Source organism: Patiria miniata, unplaced genomic scaffold (assembly GCF_015706575.1).
Source record: "Patiria miniata isolate m_02_andy unplaced genomic scaffold, ASM1570657v1 HiC_scaffold_29, whole genome shotgun sequence".
NCBI lineage: Eukaryota > Metazoa > Echinodermata > Asteroidea > Valvatida > Asterinidae > Patiria > Patiria miniata.
In genome coordinates this window covers 14,392,799-14,414,893 of record NW_024037068.1, presented here as the reverse complement: position 1 = coordinate 14,414,893, position 22,095 = coordinate 14,392,799, and the positions used below count along the sequence as shown (strand labels likewise).

Genomic DNA, 22,095 nt, shown 5'->3' with positions numbered 1-22,095 from the left:
TAATGACGTCACGCTTTTGTTTACACGTGCGCTTTCCTATGTAGTAGACGGTCCCCCCCCCCTTATCTGGCGTCCCGACTTCGCTCCCATAGGAAAGTGCATTATGTAAACAAAGCCATTACGTCATTACGTCTCAGGTCTATTGAGACGCAACCTCGTCCCCAGTGCTTACTTTATTTCCAACCTAGTTTCCAATAGTAAACCCTGGATAGAAAACTTTCTTCCTGCATCCTGATTCGACTCGATACGGCAATTGGCTAGTAATGGATTTTTGTCGTGTACTTGGTGTTGTTATTCACAACGTGCAGTACGTGTTTTCGCGATTATTCGTCCACGCCTTCTCGAAAATACTCATTTCCTTCCCAATTTGTTCATATTAAAATGAAATGTGATACTACATGTTGTCTCGGTAAGATCGTAACAATTTAATTTAAAAAATCGTGTTTTTCGTAACTCACGCCATGCTCGCGCTGCGACGAATTGACTCTGCTTTTACCCCAGACACCGCATACAAAAACAAACGCAAATGTAACGCACACGCAGGCACCAGACTATTCCTCATTTGCATACGTGTTAAAAAATCTTGCACATGCAAATGATTCAATACCAGGGTGAGAGAGCAGGTAGTGATGGGCGCGTACTGCTCGACACCCTGGGGTCGAGGTTGATTGAGACGGGCCCTAAATGCGGGGAAAATGTTTTGGTTTGATATGTCATTCAAAATTGAATAACTTTGATATTGCTAGGAAAATGGCGATTGAAAAAAAATAATAATTTGTTAAACTCGAAATAACCTGGGGAATACATGTATTGCTTTAATGACATAATTATTTGCTTTAATAGCACAGAATAAGCCCCTAATATTTACTTTTAAGACCATGTATACGTTTTCGCAGAAAATACTTCTCGGCTGTTAGTTTTTTTAAGCAGGCATTGAAAAAGTTTCATCCTTTGATTTTTGTTATAGCCTTCCAGTGCAAACTAAGCAAGATGATAATAATACAGGAGACAAAATATGGCCCACATATCAAGCCAATAATGAAAGTATTGCTTGGAAGATCATAAGTCACAAACACAAATCAAGCGAAATCTTGATGCTTACAGCGAGACATGAGCAAGTGGTGCATCTTTGTATACTACGTTAAAGAGAATACACGAGAAAGTGTGGATTCGTAGTTTTGCGCCGAGTGAATTCGTAATTAATAATCTATGTGCAATTGCTTCAAAGGGACGATACTTATTACTACATTTTTGTTTTGATTCTTTTTCTTTCAGCGCTTCCCATCAGCAGTGACATCTACTTGGAAACATTGGGGTTATGTAACCAACAAATTAAGCGTGACACAGTGAATAATTTCTTTGAGCTCAAGATTTTCAATATCTGTAACAGAGCAAGGCATGTTTCACAATTTGGATTGCAATTGGTTTAATACTTGACGACATGTCAAGTACATTTTTTTTGGTTTTTACTTTTATTTTACTGCCACTTGAAAATACTGCATCTTTAGGATCCTTAAAATATCCAAGACATGGGAAGTTAAGAGCGAGTATTTTTTTAATGATCTTCGTTATTAAGCTCTTTAATTTATAGTGTGGCTATCAAACAATTTTGCTGTCAAATTGGATTTGATTCTGATGGCGCATAAATTAGGGAACATTATTTTGGCAGTTCGTGACATTCATGGCGCAGAAAAACAAAATAATTGTAGGAAAAGTGCACAGGTGAAAGCTACATGTCACTTTATAGCACTGTCCTCTTATTGACAGATAATGCTCATGTTGTCCACAGTACGTAATATTTGAGACCATGAAATACGGAGTGCCCCGTTGCACTGCAATTTCCTGAAATGGTCTCTTCTGATGGTTCCTGTCAATTTTCAAGATTCTTGTGTCAAATATCATAGCAAAATATTAGAGGAAATTTTCTTTCAATGCAATGTGTTTATCTTGAGTTTCCCGCGCTTACAATAACTGTGTTTACATCGCGCCGGCGCGCGGTTTCCTTGAACTATATTGCATTCATTCTTGGCGGTTACCGTCCATTTTCAAGATTCCTGTGTCAAATATCATGGCTAAATATTGGAGGAAATTTTATTCAATGCAATGTGTTTATCTTGTTACTTTTCCACTGAGTTTGGGAAACATCAATTGTATCGTCTAATATGGGTGTTCTTCTTTGGGAGAGAATATCTCAAAAAGTCAATGATCAACCCACCAAAAACTGAAAAGAAAATGAAATATGACATGTTGATCATTAATTTTAAGTAGATCCTGATCACCTGTCAGAGTTCTGAGTATTTTTAAAAGAATTATGAAGAGCGGGCATTTATCATTGGTGTCTATGGGCATGATAATACAGGGTTGCGTCCATAATGTTTTCCTGATTTTCGGGGATCCCCCTTGCCTATCCTGGTACGGCGCCACCAACGTTGGAACTCGTCTCATTCGACACGAGTTACTGTCCGCGGCAATGTGCGATCGTCAGATCCCGCCAGCGAAAAAAAGTTTGCGATTTTCAGTCTTTTTATTTCTAAGATCGTGAATTGACGTACGATGTTATCACAAGGGAGACAATTTTAACCAACTAGCTAAGATAGGTTAACTTGGGACCGAGTTGACACCGAGTTGGGACCGAGTGGCGGATACTGTAAGTTGAGACCCAGTTGACTTGGCATGCTGCGCTTGGGACCCAGTAGATCTGGGACCGGGTTGACTTGGGACCGATTCCTATATCTGGCCCTCACTTGGGCGATCGTGAAGTGTAGTTTTGTTTTGATCAAATTCGAGTCAAAAATGTTTTGTATTGCTCAAAAATCACCCTTACAATCAGAGGCGGATCCAGGAATTTTCGCAGGTTTTTTTTTTTCATCAGCCCAAAAATCTGAAAATGTACACAGCCTACAAAATGTAGCTTGAGTAACTCCAGCTGACATGTTCCATATTCATTCACATGTAAATGAATATGGAACATGTCAGCTGGATTTACTCAAGCTATACACAGCCTAGTTTTCTCTGGACACTTGGCCTCCGTAAAATCAAAAACTGGGGCGGGGGGGGGGGGGGGGGGGGGGGGGGGGGGGGGTGCACCAATTTCAATAGGGGGCACTGTTCAAATTCGACGATTATTAACACTCATTACAGAATGGTGTACCGTACCGGTATTTTGAACAGGCGGACATTAGACCAGTATAATTTGGAAAAATTCTGCCAACCGGACACCACTTTTTTCAATTAATTTTCTAGCGCCAAAAGTTACCTCTTTTATGGTTATTCCCTCCACTTTCCCTCCTCTACTCTCACCCCCTCCTTTCCTTAATTTCTATTTATCAATCAGTCACTCACTTCATCGAGATTCGAACCTCGGACGCTTGCTTGATACACGAGTCTCTTAACCGCTAGGCCGCGCACGATCGCTGTTGCAATGATCAATCTTTGGACGTATTTGAAGTATCCATTGAAATAAACTAAATATTCATGAGAAAATAAATATTCATAATGACGTATTGCACTATCATTGGCCGGCTCATGCGACGTCTCATGCGACGTCATGGTTATCGATGTCATGCGTATAACGTACCGCTGTTCCAGACACTTCAATCAGTTTTGACCGGCTGCTTCAACTCGGATCTGCACTACATGTGCATGCAAAATGTGCTCCAAAAACACATTTTTACCAATTTTTTTTCGCATGTCCACTCATTCCTGGATTCCTCTTGGTTGAAATCACAAGGTAAGGTGAAAATTTGGATGTTTGGCGGCAGGTAAGTGGTGTCCGGTTGGCAGAATTTTTCCATTTTTATTTTTTGGGACAGAGCCGGGGGAGGGGTTGGGGTTGGGGGGGGGTGGGGTTTGACCCCCCAAACCCCCCCCCCCTCTGGATCCGCGCCTGAAAATCAAAAGCAGACTTTTCTCAATTCTAATGACACCCGTTTTGCATTTTTGAATAGATTCTTGGGGTAGAAATCACGATTTTCCTGCGCGGTTTGTACCTTGCGATTCAGCGCGCTGTGCGTGCTCACGGTACATCGCGTGGTGATCGCCATCTTTATTTTCGGGTCGCGTGTTTTCGCCGCCCAAATTTCCCTCAAAAAAATCAAAACCCTGCCCTCTATCTATGACATACCTGTTTAATGAGAATGTCGCCATCTAGTTTGGTAGGTCCAGCAGTGGATTTTTGAACCGGGCCCTACACGATCGCCATACATACATGTACAAAAATGTACACAAAGTGCAGGGACACGACCGTGACCTGCTTGGCTGCTGTTGATAAACAAACTCGGCATGCAGATCTGGGGATGCACCAATGACTTTTGCATGGCATGCCAATCACAGCACTGTATAAAAAATAATACATCGTTTGCAACTTCCTGTTATTCTTTTTTAATTGGTCATGATCCTGGCAACATTGGGCCGCTCGCGCGGTACAGTCGTCGAACGTGCTTGCACGCTATGCATGTTGCAGGCGTAATCTTATACCGCACCGTGTCATGAAAAGATGTGATACGTGCCCCGCACCAAAAGCCAGTGTCTTACAGAGCGGGACACATAGGGCCTATCGGGACATGAAACAGTCGTTGGAAAAAATGTTGCTACCTGACCATAGAGCTATATTAAATTACTAGAGCGCTAACTCGATGTACAAAGTAATGCCTGATGGGTGCATCCATGTTTAAACACAAGCCTATGGAGAACTGGCAATTTTGTATGTATTTTGTATGTCTATTTGCATATCTGCGTTTGTATTCCATACCGGTGCGTTATTGAAGCCAATACACCCAAAACCGAAATGCATGATCAGCAAATGAGCGTGTCATTTTGCTCTATGCAAACAGCGCAACGTGTGCGCGTATTCGCTGCAGATGCTTTTTGTTGTGAGGTTTTTTTAACTGTCATGACACGCTTAAGTTGTTTGCGTATGTGCTACTCGCGCATTGCATGTAGAATAAACTTTCAAAATTCAATCCATCTAATTTCATTATGTTCTACAAACACGCACATGAATTCAAAATGACTACGCCCAGGACGGCTTCAAAGCGTCTCCGCGCGCAAGAATGAGGAGTTAGTGCTCTATATCACTCGATGAATCTGACGCTACAATGTTCTTCAGCAGTTGTGTACAAGGTCTATGGAGAGTGAAGAAACAAGGAGTTTTGCAAACAAAATTTCAGCTGCTATATTTGGTATGCCATGGTACTCCCTGCACGTCATGCTTATCTGAGATCCGGGTACTTGCGTGACGTTCAACTTCCATTTTTAGCATTAGTGCGGAGTGCTATACATTTTCAAAAAGGATTGTAAAACTTTCAAAGAGGATTTTACTAGATGCTAACTGTTGCAAAATGTGTTTCATTTCCAGGTTCTGCCAACTGGTTTAGCTCAGTTGTTTTGAGTCGACGCCCATTTCCGTGATGTCATATTCCTTCTCAGACAAGGCGGGCAGTTCACTGCCGAGGTAAATACAAGTCACTGAAATTATCTGGAAAGTTTCCATCTCCCCTTGATTCACAATGCTGTGCACCACCAAGAGTTTGCCATGGAGAGTCCATTTTTCAAGTTTCCGGTCGAAAAAACACTGCCCATTTGAATGAGTGTCAGTAGACAACTTGAGCTAATTTGTTATAGATTGGGGCACAGTGTTCTGCTGCCTTACAAAAAACACCATATTGATACAAAGAAAAGAAAAGGGCAAACATGTACTCGAATCATATGCTTACGGCAGTACTGACGGGAAAAACGAACAATTTCAAATGTCCCGCGCTGCAAATTTGTTAATCACCTCCCACAATGCACTGGGAAAAATGAACTCTCCGAGGCAAACTCTTGGTGGCGTAATGCATTGTGAATTGCCCAAAATTACAGTTTTAGAAGTCTGAACTGTAGTTGGGATTTCTCCTATCGTTAATTGGGACAACGCTGTAGTTGGGACGTAACAAGTCTGTTGAGAGTCCCAAAATGTGAAAATGCAATCAATAGAAGAAAATAAATTGTCACATAAAACAAAGACTCAATTTTTTTCTCCTACAGTACAGCACAAGTCTAGAATTTCTAAACAAACCAAGTGTTCAGAAACAGTGTAAACATTTTGGGATATCTAGTACAGCATAATGTCTGTCTGTATCCTAAATACAGGGTTGTCCAAAAATATTGTTTTCAGACGCACATTTCTCAAAATTGGGGAGATATCTTGAACTTGTCTTAAGATATTCCTTAAAGGGAATATACATCATTTGCTTTTGCTGTAATTTTCAGAAATGGATGGAATTGGGGGGTTGGAAATATATAGCAAATATAGTGACACTGACTTTTTTGAGGTTTTGGGTTCGAAAATGCTATAAAAACCAAGAAAAACGATCATTTTCCTGTAGTCTGGTTCCCTGACTCCATATAAGAAGAAACAGATCAGTTTACATACATTGGGGAATTGTAAGGTCAGGGAACCAGTCTAGCTGGCTCGTACCCGTTCATAGGTTTGTAATCGATTGCAAACAAGTGCGATGGTCAATTGGGGCCAGTATTTGAAAAAAAAGCCAGTTGTTTCCAACGCTGATCGGCCGATCAGCGTTGGAAATTGATACAAAAATACCACTTTTCTTGAAAATGACAGTATACCAGGTGCCATGATTTTACAGGATGCTTTACACTGTCATTCACTAACAGTCCAGCAAGGTATTTCCAAATGATTTGGTAGTTTTATTTTTTGATGTTTGCGAATGTTGTATTTTCCCTTTAACTGACAAGATCTTGGTGGTGTATGGTGAAAATGGCATTGAAAACTGCCCTGAATCCTTCAAAATCCTCTTTGCCAAAGTGGAGGAATTTGAAGGATTGAGGTTACATGGCAATAGTGCGTTACTGATTCCATAGGATGCACTTTGTCAAGGTCTTGGGCCAGACCTTGTGTTGTTTGTGCTCAACCATGCATAAGGGCAATTCTCCATGGGAGAGCAAAAAATGTCAAAAATAAATATTTACATATTAAACCTTTTTTGTACTTTTTCCAGACCTCAATTAAATGTGGAATTCGGTTCAAAAAACGAAATTGAAAACAATACATATTTCTGGTAAAAACAGTGATTTTTGCAATTTATGATTAAAAACGTTCAGATTTGGTAAAAAAATAAAATTTAGTGTATGTATTACTTTCTGAATTATAGGGAAAAGATTTGATTTATTTTATGATGTTACAAGTTACTAACATTACTCAGGGTCATTAAAAAAAATTCTAAAAATATAAATATATATGTATATATAGTGTAGGCCTTCATTTAAAAATGTCAAAATTAGCACGTAATTCCGTTACCGAAAAAATGGCAAAAGTTACTTATTTCACAAATTTTCTTGTTTTTTTTCTTCAAATCATGTATGTTGAGAAAAGACCCTACTATAAACATAAATGAAAAATAAAATCTTTAAAATAGTAATTTCTTGGCATTTTTCCAAGTGGTAACGGAATTACGAAACGGTAACGGAATTACGGTAACGGAATTACGCATGCACAAAGTATGCACATTTCCTCCAGATTATGTACATGACATATTATTAAATAGGAGATTTGCTTGTAACCTTGGACAATAACTTTAAATACTAAATTACTTGTTAAATCATTTCCCTCTTTAATTTGCTATTATATAATTAAAAATAATCAGGTGTTCGATTGATATTTTTTACTTTTACGTTTTCTTTTTAACTATTTAAAAAATGCTAATAGTTGTTTGGATGCTTAAAGGGAATATATACAACATTTTCAAACATCAGAAAATAAAACTACCAAGTTTTTACAAAATACCTTACTAGGATGTTGGTAAATGACAGTCTAAAGCATCCTGTAAAATTATGGCACCTGGTGTGAAGTAATTTTCAAGAAAATGATATTTTTGTATTCATTTCCAACGGTGGTCAGCCGACCACCGTTGGAAAAACCTAACTATTTTTCAACTACTGCTCCAACTTTACACTCTTTCCAGTCCAAATTTTGTTTGCTATTTGTTACATGTTCATGAACGGGTGCAGGCCAGCTAGTCTGGTTCCCTTATCCTCCGAATTTTCTGGCATCTATAAATTGATCCATTTTACCTTTAGTGGAGTCAGGGAACCAGACTACTTGAACAGTTTTGTTTTTCTTGGTTTTTCCAGCATTTTTGAAAGCAAAACTTCAAACATGTCAGTGTAACAATATTTGATCTATTATACTAACCCCTCAAATAGTTCATTACTTAAAATCACAGCAAAAGCCAATGATGTACATTCCCTTTAAATATGTGTTGCCAAAGCCGTTGTCTGGTACCCACAGAAAATGTATTCCACAACAAGTATAAGTTGAGTACCAGACTGTACTTGTACTTCTACTTGGCTCCCTTGCTCAGAGATGCCAACCAGTGCAGTTTTATTGTATTTTCCACGATAAACTAGTGAAATACGATAATACAATTGTTCATAGTAAAATTAGATTTTCGGTAAAAAAAAAAAACATATACATATTGCTTTCATTTGACCTTGACCTTTGACCTAAAAAATGAAGCCCAGACATGTTTAGGCCTACATTTACATTTTGATCTGCTAATTTTCACTTAGCTTTCCCCTTGTGGCATTTTATAAACTTCTAAAATTTGTATTGTGATGAGTTTATGTTGAATTCAATGTAAAAGTATTGCATTTACCTATTACATGTAAACCTATGGCGTAATTCCGTTACCGCCCAGGCGTAATTCCGTTACCGTGATTAAAATGCAAATTATGAAAAGAGTGATTATTTTTTCAACTTTGTTCTGCATTGTAGTTAACAACACCCCTGAACTCTACAAATAACAGGTAGTGTCCAATTTTAAAATTTCAAAACTTCAGAGAGTTTTATTAATTTATGCAAGAACTCAAATATGCTTGTCCTCCGTCCGTAATTCCGTTACCGATATTAAGCTCCGCCCCTTAAAGGGTAATCTTGTGGGATTTTTTTTTTTTAGTGGTCAATCAATTCTATTGGGTCTTGGCTCCCTTTCCATGTTTAGATTAGTTGCCTAGCATAGAACATATTTTCTTGGGAAAGAATAATCCTTGACAAAGTGACAAAATTCCGTAATTCCGTTACCAAAGAATTGCCCATAAATATAGGTCTGGATTATACTTGAAATCCTCCGTACCGCTCCAGGATGTCACTGGCCAAGCCTCAAGATATTGACAGTCACTACTTCTCCTTCATTCATTCACATTCACGATGACTTGATGAGTTGGGCCCAACTGTCCCTGTCAAGCATAGTGTTGGAAAGAGGTGGACCGCTCAGACCAGTTTCCAGCGCGATGGATTTATTCATGGTCATGTTGTTGAGACGACCTTTATGACGAGGGGCATCAGGATTCCAGAGAAGAACTCAACTGGCTGATTCATCGCAGCGTGATTTTGCAGGATTCAGGCAGTGGTCACCCCTCCACGGACCATATTCAAGAAATAATGGAGGAATTTGCAGGATAGAGGCATGTCATTTTTCCATGAGGCGAATTGGAGGATTTTGCAGGATTGAGGCTACATCCTAGCAAAAAGGCCTAGGGAGTCAAGAAATGGTGGCCATTTGCAGGAAAATGGTCACCCGCTAGTTTGTTCACACGCTTGTATGAGATATGTTCATCGTTAAATTGTAATTTTTTGCACACGCAGTGCTATTGTTTCGACCATGTTTCATAGACTTGTGTGTGGACAAACTGGTTTTTGACTATTTTTCTGTAAATGGCCGCCATTTCTTAATTTAGGCCTTATTTTCAGTGCCATTTTTACCATATACAGCCAAGAAACTGCAATTCATGAAAATTTTAAAACAGCTTCAACAAGTCTCCCCAATTTCGCAAAATGTGCATCTAAAAAAGTGTCAACGTTTTTTGGACAACCCTGTACAGGCAAAAATAAGAAAATAGACTAGCAATCAGTCCACCACCTCTTCAATACGGCACAGGTAAAGTATGTCAGTGGAAGGTCTCGCTGCGAAATGAGCCGCATGCATTCACTGTCTGATGCAAAGAGATCTCTATAACAAATTTGGATTTTTAAACTAATGGATAAATTTTTTCCCCCTCATTTTAGGGATGATGATGAAGATGATGACAATACACTCAAGATTATGGTCGGTGAGTTTGTACGTTATTTTTAAGTTGCTTAATAGGCTCTAACTCTGCCTTTTATATTCAGAATACCTTTGATTCATGAATGTTAAAAGGATTAAACGGTTCCTGACGTTAACAGTTGGGTATTCTGGTCCCCGGTCCCGATGCACAGCCATATTTGCTGGATCTGAGCCCAATTTCATGGAGTTGCTGAGCACGTGATTTTCTGCTTACAGAGCCTCTGTCTATGTCATGGAGACCGTAAGCATAAGCACAGCAAAAGGCATGCTTACTTCGGAGGAAAAATTTGCTTTTAACCTAGTGAGGTAACAATAGAAATCTCCATGCACGCGCGACTGTTACCACGTCTTCGCCGTGAAATAGTGCTTAAGGTTAGGCCAAAAAAAGTTCTGCTTCCGATTACATGGCATTCTAAAATAGGGTAGGTAGTAGGGAATTTTAATTTTTTTTTGGCCAATTTTTGTGTGTGTGAACAATCATATGGAGGCGTCTGCGTGTAGTCAATGGTAAAACTTAGAAATTGATGGTTTTGGGTGTTTTTTTTTCTAATTTTTTCCATAAAAAAGTTAGGGTTGTCAGAATAGGGTACGTAGGGAAACCGAAAGCAGAACTATTTGTTTTTTTTGGCCTCAGCACAACTTTTCTGTTAACTGGTCAGCACCGTGAAATTGGACCCAGTACATGGAGACAATGTCAGCTCTGTAATTTGTGCTTCCTTCAGGTTTTTTTGGCTGTTAATACTTTCCCCACGTTTTTCTTCCTTCAATCTTGGAAACAGCGACGGATTGTCATGTGGGTTACGCAGAGAAAGACGGGATCAGGCACAGCGACTCGCTGAACACGTTTGAGGAGATCTTACAGCAAGCCAAGAAGAACAAGGTACCCCAACCAACATCTTAATTTTTTAACGTAGGTGGTTTGTCAGTCCTTCTGTTTTGAGGCGTGCGATCACACTCCCACGCCATCACACGCTTAAATGCTTCCTGAGAAGTGCGAATAATCGCACGCCTGAATCCACCAGTACCGCACACCTCGGCATACATTTATGGCATAATAAATACTTCATAATTTGTGAAAAATAAAGTACGTCGGTGAAGAGAATATGGCTTTATTGTAAACCAAGATGAATATTTTGAAAAACAATACCAGATTGTTCAGTCCCCGCTTGGACCACAGAATCACACACCTTGAAAATCACATGCCTAGAAAAATCACACACCTAGAAAAATCACACACCTAGAAAAATCCATGTGTGCGTTTTCCACCCACCTGTGATTTTCAAATCAGAAGGACTGGTTCGTGTATATTTTGAAAAGTATAAGTAAAAAGCTAATTCCTTTATTAATAACAGAACAATTGTCTAAACTGTTTAAACTTTTTGAAAACCTTCAAAAATCCTCTTTACACAGGGAGAGGATTTTGAAGGATTGAAGCTAAGCAAAAATGCACTTGGTTTAGGAGATGCATTGTGACAAGGTTTAGGCTGTACCCTGTGTTGTTTATGCTTAGCCGTGCTTAAATTTAGGCCGATATAATATTTCAAATCAACCGCACTGCTTCTGGATATCATCAGCACTGCCTCAGCATCTTAACAGTGATTGCTGGGGCATTTTACAAGAGGACATTTAAGATTTTGGAGGATTGAGGATGTATCCAATGTTACATAGAGGCAGCTGGAGTTTTTCAAAGGATTGGGGGTGCACTATTACCAAAAAAAAAAAAGGTCTAGGACATTAGGGTTAACATTGGATGTTTTACATCGTCACCGTTTTCACAAAGAGCCACACATGTGTAAATTTTTTCGATTTCAAGTTTTTTCACTATTTCACTTTAAAACATCGTACTTAACCATTTTGACATGCTTCCGTAAGCAAAACGTCATTAATTTCTCAATTACATTAATGATGCAAGGGGCAGGCATCTCAATTAGTGCATTTTGCGTTTTAATGAAGAGACACGAACATACATGTATGTGCCCCTTGAACGCGTACAAAACGTATTGGACGGAAAGGCGTAAAAGGTTATGCTTTGACTCCGGGTGAGTGATGACCACACTTTGCCTGTTTCGTCTGTTGGCTGAGCTTGACTTGGCACAGTGCTTGCTTGACATATGATCTGACTGTTGGTGACTATCCTTTGTTAAAAGTATAGCAGGGGAAGTAGATGGAAATTTTGGCGGTCTGTGACTTCTACATAGCAGGAGGGTTAAGCATGTTTAAATTGTTAACCTTTGACCTTTGACACAGGTTGACATGATCCTGCTGGGAGGCGACCTCTTCCATGAGAACAAACCCTCCAGGAAGGCCCTTCATGGTGTGATGGCGCTGATCCGCAAATACTGCATGGGGGACCGACCGGTGCAGATTCAGTTCCTGAGTGACCAGAGCTTGAATTTTGCTGCCAACCCGTAAGACTTTTTCCATTCCGTAAATGGGACCGTGCATCTTGTTATTAAATTAATATTAAATTATTCAAACTTGGACTTGATCGAATATTTAATTGCAAACTGCACTGATCAAGTTAAACAAGTGCAAGCCTTGCCACATGCACCTGCGCCTGTGGAAAATAGACAAAGAGCTTATTAACCCTACTCCCTAGACCTTTAGCTGGGATGTAGCCTCAATCCTGCAAAATCCTCCAATTGGCCTCATGGAAAAGTAGCATATATAGCCTCAATCCTGCAAATTCCTCCATTATTTCTGGAATATGGTCCGTGGAGAGGTATGACCACAGCCTGAATCCTGTAAAATCCTCCGGCTATGACTGTCAATAGGTTGAGGCTTAGCCAGTGACATCCTGGAGCAGTACGGAGGATTTTAAGCATAATCCAGGCCTATATTTATGCATGGCTGAGCATAAACAACATAAGGTCCAGCCCATGACCTTGACAAAGTGCATCCTATGAAATCAGTAACGCACTTTTGCCATGTAACCTCAATCCTCCCAATTCATCCACTTTGGCAAAGCGGATTTTGAATGATTCAGGGCACTTAGGGTTAAATCAATATATAGAACATGTTGCAGTGGCTGATATGTGACAAATTTTCCTCATGGAAGCTCCCAAGTCATGCGCGATAATGGCTTTCAACAAAAGTGTGGCATTTGACAAACAATTGAAACGCAGGAAATACCAGTGGCCTGATAATTTCATTTCTCCGTTGGCAGGTTTCCCGTTGTCAACTACGAGGACCCAAACATCAACGTTGAAATACCGGTTTTCTCCATCCATGGTAACCATGACGATCCAGCAGGGGTAAATAATATAGTGTTTTATAAAAGTCTCCCTTGCCCAAACACATAGGGACATTCAATGTATACAGTTTTCGAAAAATGTATTAAATGTGTCAATTGTGAAAATAACCCCTCATGTTGTGACTGTCAATTCAGAAAAAAATTCTACACCTCAATAGAGTACCGAAGTGTGGCGTCATTTTGAACCAGAAAGTGTAGTGCAAACGAATGGAGTATGCGCGCCTGTTGGTTCATGGGCTGAATCACGCGCTAATGACTTTTACACACATTTTGTGCGTGTGATGTATTCACTTCGGTACTCTATACATGTAGGAAAAATGCTATAATTGGGTCTGAACATTGAGAATTCAACTGATATTTTTTTGAAGCATCTTCATGTTGTAGTAAATACAGGGTGAGTCAAAAAAAGGCGAAACCCAAATGTCGGGACTATTTGTTTTAGTGAAGTTCTGCATGTAGCACTTTCAAAATCTAGGATATGAAAGCCCAATTCATAAGTTTTCGTTTAGTACAAGAATCATTCAAATCACTCATGTACTTTTCAAGTTACGGAATTTTAAACACAACCACCATTTTAAAGTTCTATCCGCGAATCAAAAGAAGGTAAGTGTTCTTTCAGCAAAACGAAAACGAATCACATAGGGATGTGTGTGAATTGGTTTAGTTTTGCTGAAGGAACTCACACCTTTTTTGTGATCCGTAGACAGAACTTTAAAACGGTGGTTGTGTTCAAAATTCCATAACTTGAAAAGTACATGAGTGATTTGAATGATTCTTGTACTAAAAGAAAGCTTATGAATTGAGCTTTCATATCCTACGTTTTGAAAGTGTTACATGCAGACCTTCACTTAAACAATAGTCTGACTTTTGGGTTTTGCTTTTTTTACTCACCCTGTAAAAGCACTATATACTCAGTGCTTTCTGAGAGCTAGCGAGAAAACAAAATCACAAACTGCTCATGCAGGACTTGAACCCACAACGTCCTGCTTAGAGTTGTACCTCTGGCACCACAGAGTGTGCCAGGCAGTGTTGTCATGCCAATCACAAGTCCCCACAAGTCCCTACATGTCAATCACAAGTGGGGTGCTGTGGTCCAATGGCTACGGTGTTCGACTCGTGTGTCGTGGTACGTGGGTTTGAATCCTGACGGGGAACATGGTGATTGTGTTCTCGAGCAAGGCACTTTACTATTATTGCTTCGTCCTTCGGATGGGATGTAAAGCATAGGTCCTGTGTGTTGTGTAATGCACATTAAAGAACCCAGTCACACTTATCCCTAAGAGAAGGGGTTCGCCTTGGTGTTTCTGGCAGTGGCTGCAATATGCACCGCAGCACCTTGTATACCCTTATAAAGGTGCTTCATTATGGGTCTCATATTTCTCGTAAACTTCATCTACCTGTATTTAAAAATAGACATAATAACAAGCGCCTTGAGTACCTAGTTGTTTGTAGATACGTGCGCTATATAAGACTCCGGTATCATTAAGTTCTTTAGTCTCAAATCAAGTCATTAGCTATTCAAACATTGCAGTAGTTTTTACCACTCTTATATGACAGAAGTTTGATTCGCGGTGATGCAGTTAAATGTTAGAATTGCTGTTTGTGTGTTTTTTGCTTACTGCTAGCTTGGCAATCTCTGTGCCTTGGACATCTTGAGCGTGTCGGGACTGGTCAACTATTTCGGAAAGTGCAACTCACTGGAAAGCATCGATGTGACGCCACTCTTGATTCAGAAGGGCTCAACAAGGCTATCACTGTATGGAATAGGTGGGTGTCAGTGGGATATGGTGGGTTATGGGTACAAGAAGTGTACTCAACAAGGCTATCACTGTATGGAATAGGTGGATGTCATTGGGATGTAGTGGGCTATGGGTACAACAAGGCTATCACTGTATGGAATAGACGTGTAATTGGGATATGGTGGGTTATGGGTACAACAAGGCTATCACTGTATGGAATAGACGTGTAATTGGGATATGGTGGGTTATGGGTACAACAAGGCTATCACTGTATGGAAAAGACGTGTCATTGGGATATGGTGGGTTATGGGTACAACAAGGCTTTCAGTGTATGGAATAGGTGGGTGTCAATGGGATTGAGTGGTATCTTCACTTCGTGATGATGACTGGGTTGGGGGATGGCCGCTGTTAATGGACCTAGCTGAAGGCCATCCCCCATCCCCAAAAGAGTACCATTGCATGAATCTGTATACATGTACCAGTAGGTACAAGTAAGATGCAGATTTTTGACGCTACCGTGAGTATCAGGCAAGGCAGTTTCCAGTGCCAGAGTGACTGAAAGGGTTAATATCATTCGCCATCATGATAAATTGACTTTCTTGTTCGTGTTGCAGGCTCCATCCGAGACGAGCGCATGCATCGCATCTTTGTCAGCAGGAAGATCCGGTTCTACCAGCCCAAGGATGAGGACAATCCGTGGTTCCACCTGCTAGTCTTGCATCAAAACAGGTGATGAACAGCCGCCCCCCCCCCCCCCCCTCCGCCTTCCACTTCTCTTGGACCATAAGACCGGGAGGACAGAGTATGGACTTGGTGCAGTAACCCTAACTCCCTACTGAGTTTTACTAAGAACAGTACCAAGTCCGCCAAAATCCATTATTTAATGCTTCAGGACCAGATCCGCCGAAATCCATCACAAATCTACCACTGCTATAGATGCATTTTGATGGACTTGGTACTCGTGGCCTACCAAAATGGGAGGGAATAGATTTTGATGGATTTGGGAAGGTTAGGGTTTAGCTTGTGATTCGAGTCATGATATACTTTTTATTTGACTTGTGATTTGATTTGTGATTTGACTTGTGATTTGACTTGTGATTGACTTGTGATTTGACTTGTGATTTGACTTGTGATTGACTTGTGATTTGACTTGTGATTTGACTTGTGATTTGACTTGTGATTGACTTGTGATTTGACTTGTGATTGACTTGTGATTTGACTTGTGATTTGACTTGTGATTTGACTTGTGGTTTGTCTTGCAATTGACTCTTGATCGTCTTGAGCATAATTCTGTCAGAGGGATCGGTGATTAATTGCAGGACAAAGTATGACAGAAAGTTGATTGTGAGTTCCAAACGAGGGACAATCTTTGTAATGATTTGCTTGTGCACATATGTCGCTTCAGGACCAAGCACGGAGAGACCAACTACATCCCCGAGCAATTCCTGCCGGATTTCTTAGACCTGGTCCTCTGGGGTCACGAGCACGAGTGCAAGATTGACCCCGCCTGGAACGACAGGCAACACTTCTTTGTCAGCCAGCCCGGCAGCAGCATCGCCACGTCGCTGTGCCAGGGGGAATCCGTCCAAAAGTAAGGGAGGATGCGAAAAAAGTAGACCATTCCAAGTACTAATGAATATGTCCAATAATAACATTCGCAACGCAGGCTTCTCACACAAGAAGCCTGCCATCATGCTGTCAGAAGTCTGGTCCTCTCCCGCCTTGACTCCGTCAATTCATTTTGTTTGGAGCGCGTAAACTTGACCTGAAGCGCCGACAACGACTGCAGAATAGGGCAGCGCGGCTAGTCTTGTCCTGTGGACCTGACCAGCCTTCTGGTGGCGTGCTGGCAGAGCTGCATTGGCTTCCTGTTAAAGAAAAAATTCATTTCAAAATGTTCACACTCATTTACAAAATTCTTAAAGGTATAGTCCATCATTTGTTATTTGTGCATTTTGTTCGTCTGAGGCAACAAAAGTGCTCAAAATCTAAAGAAGGGTCCTGAACAACTAACCTGATGAAGTTTCAGCTCAGCTTCAGCTGTTCATTTCGAGAAAAACAACATTCTAGGATCTCGATTTCAAATCAAAAGTTGCTGAATCATATTTTGAATTGGGCCTGAATTCAGCGTCGGAGACACGTTCTCACTGAGCCGATTGCCACGCCATGTCGCGCACTGATCTGACAAATTACTAGCAACCGCGCGCACATGTGCGTGGTGTCAATGCTTGCGCGCGCTTCGTCGAATAAAAAAACTACTAACGGAAATTCCCAACGGTGCTTCTTAAGACGCACCGTTGGAAAGGCCTTCTTTCGTTGATTTCTTCAAAATGACAGCTTGCCAGAAAGAATAATTTCATAGGGAGTTTAGTCTTCTTACTATCTTACTATGTGGGGTGTCATGGCCTAGCGGTTAAGAACACCGGACTCACATTCTGGTGTTTCAGAGGCAACAGCGACGTGGGTTCGAGCCCACCGGCGGACACTTGTGCTCTTAAGCAAGGCACTTAACCATTATTGCTTCGTCCTTCCGATGGGACGTTAAGCCGTAGGTCCCGTGTGTTGTATAAATGCACGTAAAAGAACCCAGTAAACACTTATCGCTAAGAGAAGGGGTTTGCCCCGGTGTTTCTGGCCTCCTGTATAAACTCTCACGTGGAGTATTTAGGAGAAGAACCAATCAAGAACCAATCTTTCAACCAAGTATGCTTTTCAACAATAATTACGTCAGTCACTTTTTGGATAGCTGCAAATGATGGACTCTGGCTTTAATGCTCAAGCTCCCTCTTACCTTGCTGATTTAATACACTTACATAACGATGCTGTCCCTGATGCACACAGGCATCGACTCCGCTAATCCTCAGACTTGGCTTCTAATACTCCACATGGAATCTCACACACATTGAAAGTCTTAAACACAAAGGACGTGTCTTAATTCGGGCGATTCACAATGCAGTGCGCCACCGAGGGTTTGCCACGGAGAGTTAGCCACGGAGAGTTAATTTTCCCAGTGCATTGTGGGAGATGGTCAACAAATTCGCAGCGCGGGACATTTGAAATTGTTAGTTTTTCCGGTCAGTAGTTTCGTAAGCGTGTGATTCAAGTAAATGTTTGCCCTTTTCTTTTCTTCTTATCAATATAGTGTTTTTTTTGTATTAAAGGCAGCAGAACGCTATGCCCCAATCTATAACAAATTAGCTCAAGTTGTCTACTGACACTTGATCAAATGGTCCGCGTTTTGTCGACCGTACACTTGAAAAATGGACTCTCCATGGCAAACTCTTGGTGGTGCACCACATTGTGAATCACCCGAATTGTTTGCACAATGCTTCATTCATAGTTGTAATGCTTTTTTAATATACATGTACATGTATGTTGAACAGTTGCTATTTTCATGTGCTTGTTAATACCCGGCTGAATTTTTTTCAATAGTTAACATAACCAAACAAGTTGGTGACCTATTTTTTGTGTCCCTTCCTGCAGACACATCTGCCTGCTGAAAGTGAGGGGCAAGGCTCTCAAGTGCACCAAGATCCGGCTGGAGACGGTCCGGCCCTTCTACATGAGGGACATTTGCTTACAGGACACCGATCTCAACCCAGGCCACGCTGGCATCAAGGACAAGGTGGAAGCCTACTGCTCGGAGAGGGTAAACAAAAATTGTCAAAACCCCCCCCCCCAAAAAAAAGTCTGAAATGTGGTGCAAATCTGAAATAGCATACTGCACTTAGTGACTTTAAAAGGCATTTAGGTACAGAACTGAGTATACAGTGTTATAAAACTTAAGTAAGATTTGAGGCTTTGCATGGTGGAGATACTAAATAATGAAGGTTTGCGAAAACACCATGTGTGAGTAATTTCTCAACTAAGAGAATGGTTCTGAAAAGAACCAGAGGTATAAACTCGACGTTCCGGTCAGTATGGTTTCCTGAAGACGGTCGGAGCATACTGACCGGAACGTCGAGTTTATACCTCTGGTTCTTTTCAGAACCATTCTCTTAGTTGAGAAATTATTCGCACATGGTGTTTCCGCAAACCTTCATTGTTATAAAACTTGATGACCAAAGCCTGAAATAAAAATTTACATCCCAACCAAAAAAATTCATCCAAAAAGACAATGTGTCCAAAAGTTAAAAGTGTTTTATGAAATATATATTTTGTCATATTTTGATGTACATACATGTGCAAATAGAATCGTGCCACAGTAATGCACTGTGTACCATAGGATGATGTAGTTTGTGTGTATTTTCAGTGAACCGTGTCGTTTGCCGGATACAAATTTCAACAACCGATGCTCAGAATAACATCTAAGGTCTCCCAATTTACCCCGATACATGAACATTTACTTTAAAGGAAAGATACAACATTTGCAAACGTCACAAAACGAAATGATCAAATTATCACGAAATACCTCACTGGATTGTTAGGGAATGACATTCTAAAGCACCCTGTAAAATCGTGGCTCCTGGTGTGCTGACATTTTCAAGAAAAATGGTATTTTTCCAACGCTGGTCGGCCGACCAGTGTTGGAGAAAACTGGCTTTTTTTCAAAAACTGCTCCTAATTTTTTATAATTTGTCATTCCACGTTTTCTTTGCAATTGATTACACACCTGTGAAGGGGTACAAGCCTGCTAGACTGATTCTCTGACCTTACAATTCCCCAAAGTCTATAAATTGCTCCGTTTCATCTTAAGTGGGTTCAGGGAACCAGACTACAAGAACATGATTGGTTTTCTTGATTTTTCCAGCATCTTCAAGCCCAAAACGTGAAACAAGTCATTTTAACAATATTTGCTATAACATACTTATGCTCCAAATCCATTTTTTTCTGAAAATTGCAGCAAAAGCAAATGTTGTACATTCCCTTTAACCAGAGTTGTAGTTTAGCCCATCACAAGTCAATCACAAGTTACATCACAAGTCATATCAAAAGTCATATCAAAAGTCATATCACAAGTCAGTCACAAGTCATATCACAAGTCATATCACAAGTCAATCACAAGTCATATCACAAGTCATATTGCAAGTCAATCACAAGTCGATCACAAGTCGATCACAAGTCATATCACAAGTCATATCACAAGTCATATCACAAGTCATATCACAAGTCATATCACAAGTCCAAGCCCAAGTCCAAGCACAAGTCATATCACAAGTCATATCACAAGTCATATCACAAGCCATATCACAAGTCATATCACAAGCCATATCACAAGTCATATCACAAGTCATATCACAAGTCATATCACAAGTCATATCACAAGTCCAAGCCCAAGTCCAAGCACAAGTCATATCACAAGCCATATCACAAGTCATATCACAAGCCATATCACAAGTCATATCACAAGTCCAAGCACAAGTCCAAGCACAAGTCATATCACAAGTCGTATCACGAGTCATATCACAAGTTATATCACAAGTCCAAGCCCAAGTCATATCAGAAGTCATATCACAAGTCATATCACACGTCCAAGCCCAAGTCCAAGCACAAGTCATATCACAAGCCATATCACAAGTCATATCACAAGTCCAAGCCCAAGTCCAAGCACAAGTCATATCACAAGCCATATCACAAGTCATATCACAAGTCCAAGCCCAAGTCCAAGCACAAGTCATATCACAAGCCATATCACAAGTCATATCACAAGTCATATCACAAGTCCAAGCCCAAGTCCAAACACAAGTCATATCACAAGTCATGTCACAAGTCATATCACAAGTCATATCACAAGTCCAAGCCCAAGTCCAAACACAAGTCATATCACAAGTCATGTCACAAGTCATTTCACAACACCATCAACGGTCAATTCACACGTCCAATCACAAGTCCACAAGTCCATCAGTCAATTTGGCCTTGTCTTAGCGATTTTCTTTCCTTTTTTTCAGGTAGAAGGACTGATATCTCTTGCCGAGGATGAACACACAGGGAATCCAAAACAACCCCTATTGCCACTCATTAGGTTAAGGGTAAGTTAGGCCCCCTCCCAAAATAAAGTCTCCGGTTGGCTCCAAAGTGGCTCCAAAGTGTAAAGAATGATCCATTACAGATTGGTTTCATTAGTGTCCATGTGCGGCTTAACGATATAACAAGGACCGACACACAAAGGGAGAACAAAAGATTCTTTCAGTCTTCGAGCATTGGGTCTTTTGTTGCAAATGGTCCTCAGTCGTTCGGTTATGTGGTTAGTCTATGGGAGAGTGTTATATTACAGGGACATAGTGTAACACAAAGCATTGTCCTTGGGCTTATGGGCTCCGTGCGCCAACGAAAGAGGGCGCCCTTTTATCTAGCCACGGCGTCCCATGGGCGGGACATTTCGCTGGTTGACGCGCACCGTTCCTTGTGTGTGACACACGTACACCAGGGGATTTGAACTATGCACACGCAGTGGCCGCGTTTCGCGGCAATGAATGGCAGTCGGGCAAGATGGCGTCGGTCGGTCACCCCCAACTTTACTTGCTTTGCCGGTGAGGGGGTACTTGTGAACGGAGCGGATAGAACTTCACGACTGTGTGTTCATCAAGTAGGAACACCAAACTGGCTAAAATGTGCAAGTTTTTTAGATTTGCGTATTTCTCTGTCAACTTCTCCCTGCTAGGTTGACTACAGCGGTGGGTTTGAGACGTTCAACGTGAACCGTTTCGGCCAGAAGTTTGTCAACAGGGTGGCCAACACCAAGGACATCATCCTCTTCCACAGGCGGAAGCTGCAGCCAGAGAAGAGGGGTGAGTTGGCGTGATTTGATTGGTTGGCGCAGGTCATGTGACTCGTAATTTTCACTGTGATTGGCCATTTTTTTTCCTGATGTCCTTTAACTGCATACATTGTACAGGGCGAGTGTGATTTGTTTTCGTTTTGCTGAAAGAACACTTACCTTTTTGTGATCCGTAGATAGAACTTTAAGTGTCCTAGGCTTTGTAGCTCACAAGCCTGAAGAAACATGTATAGAGGAGACAATGAGAAGAAGTTACAGTTTTAGAGGTGGGAGGAAAAC

General features: G+C 40.8%; 1 protein-coding gene across 1 annotated transcript in view; it reads left to right on the top strand.

Moving 5' to 3' along the window:
* Positions 1-2,457: 2,457 nt before the first annotated feature.
* Positions 2,458-22,095, top strand: part of LOC119735549 (double-strand break repair protein MRE11-like) — a 35,882-nt gene continuing 16,244 nt past the window's right edge. Inside the window, exons 1-12 of the mRNA XM_038209284.1 lie at positions 2,458-2,647; positions 5,357-5,452; positions 10,067-10,110; positions 10,886-10,986; positions 12,354-12,514; positions 13,273-13,360; positions 14,985-15,126; positions 15,713-15,827; positions 16,504-16,689; positions 18,582-18,747; positions 20,987-21,067; positions 21,700-21,826. Of these exons, the coding sequence (XP_038065212.1) occupies positions 5,409-5,452; positions 10,067-10,110; positions 10,886-10,986; positions 12,354-12,514; positions 13,273-13,360; positions 14,985-15,126; positions 15,713-15,827; positions 16,504-16,689; positions 18,582-18,747; positions 20,987-21,067; positions 21,700-21,826 (1,255 nt within the window). The 5' untranslated portion in view covers positions 2,458-2,647; positions 5,357-5,408. The remainder of the gene's footprint in view (positions 2,648-5,356; positions 5,453-10,066; positions 10,111-10,885; positions 10,987-12,353; positions 12,515-13,272; positions 13,361-14,984; positions 15,127-15,712; positions 15,828-16,503; positions 16,690-18,581; positions 18,748-20,986; positions 21,068-21,699; positions 21,827-22,095) is intronic.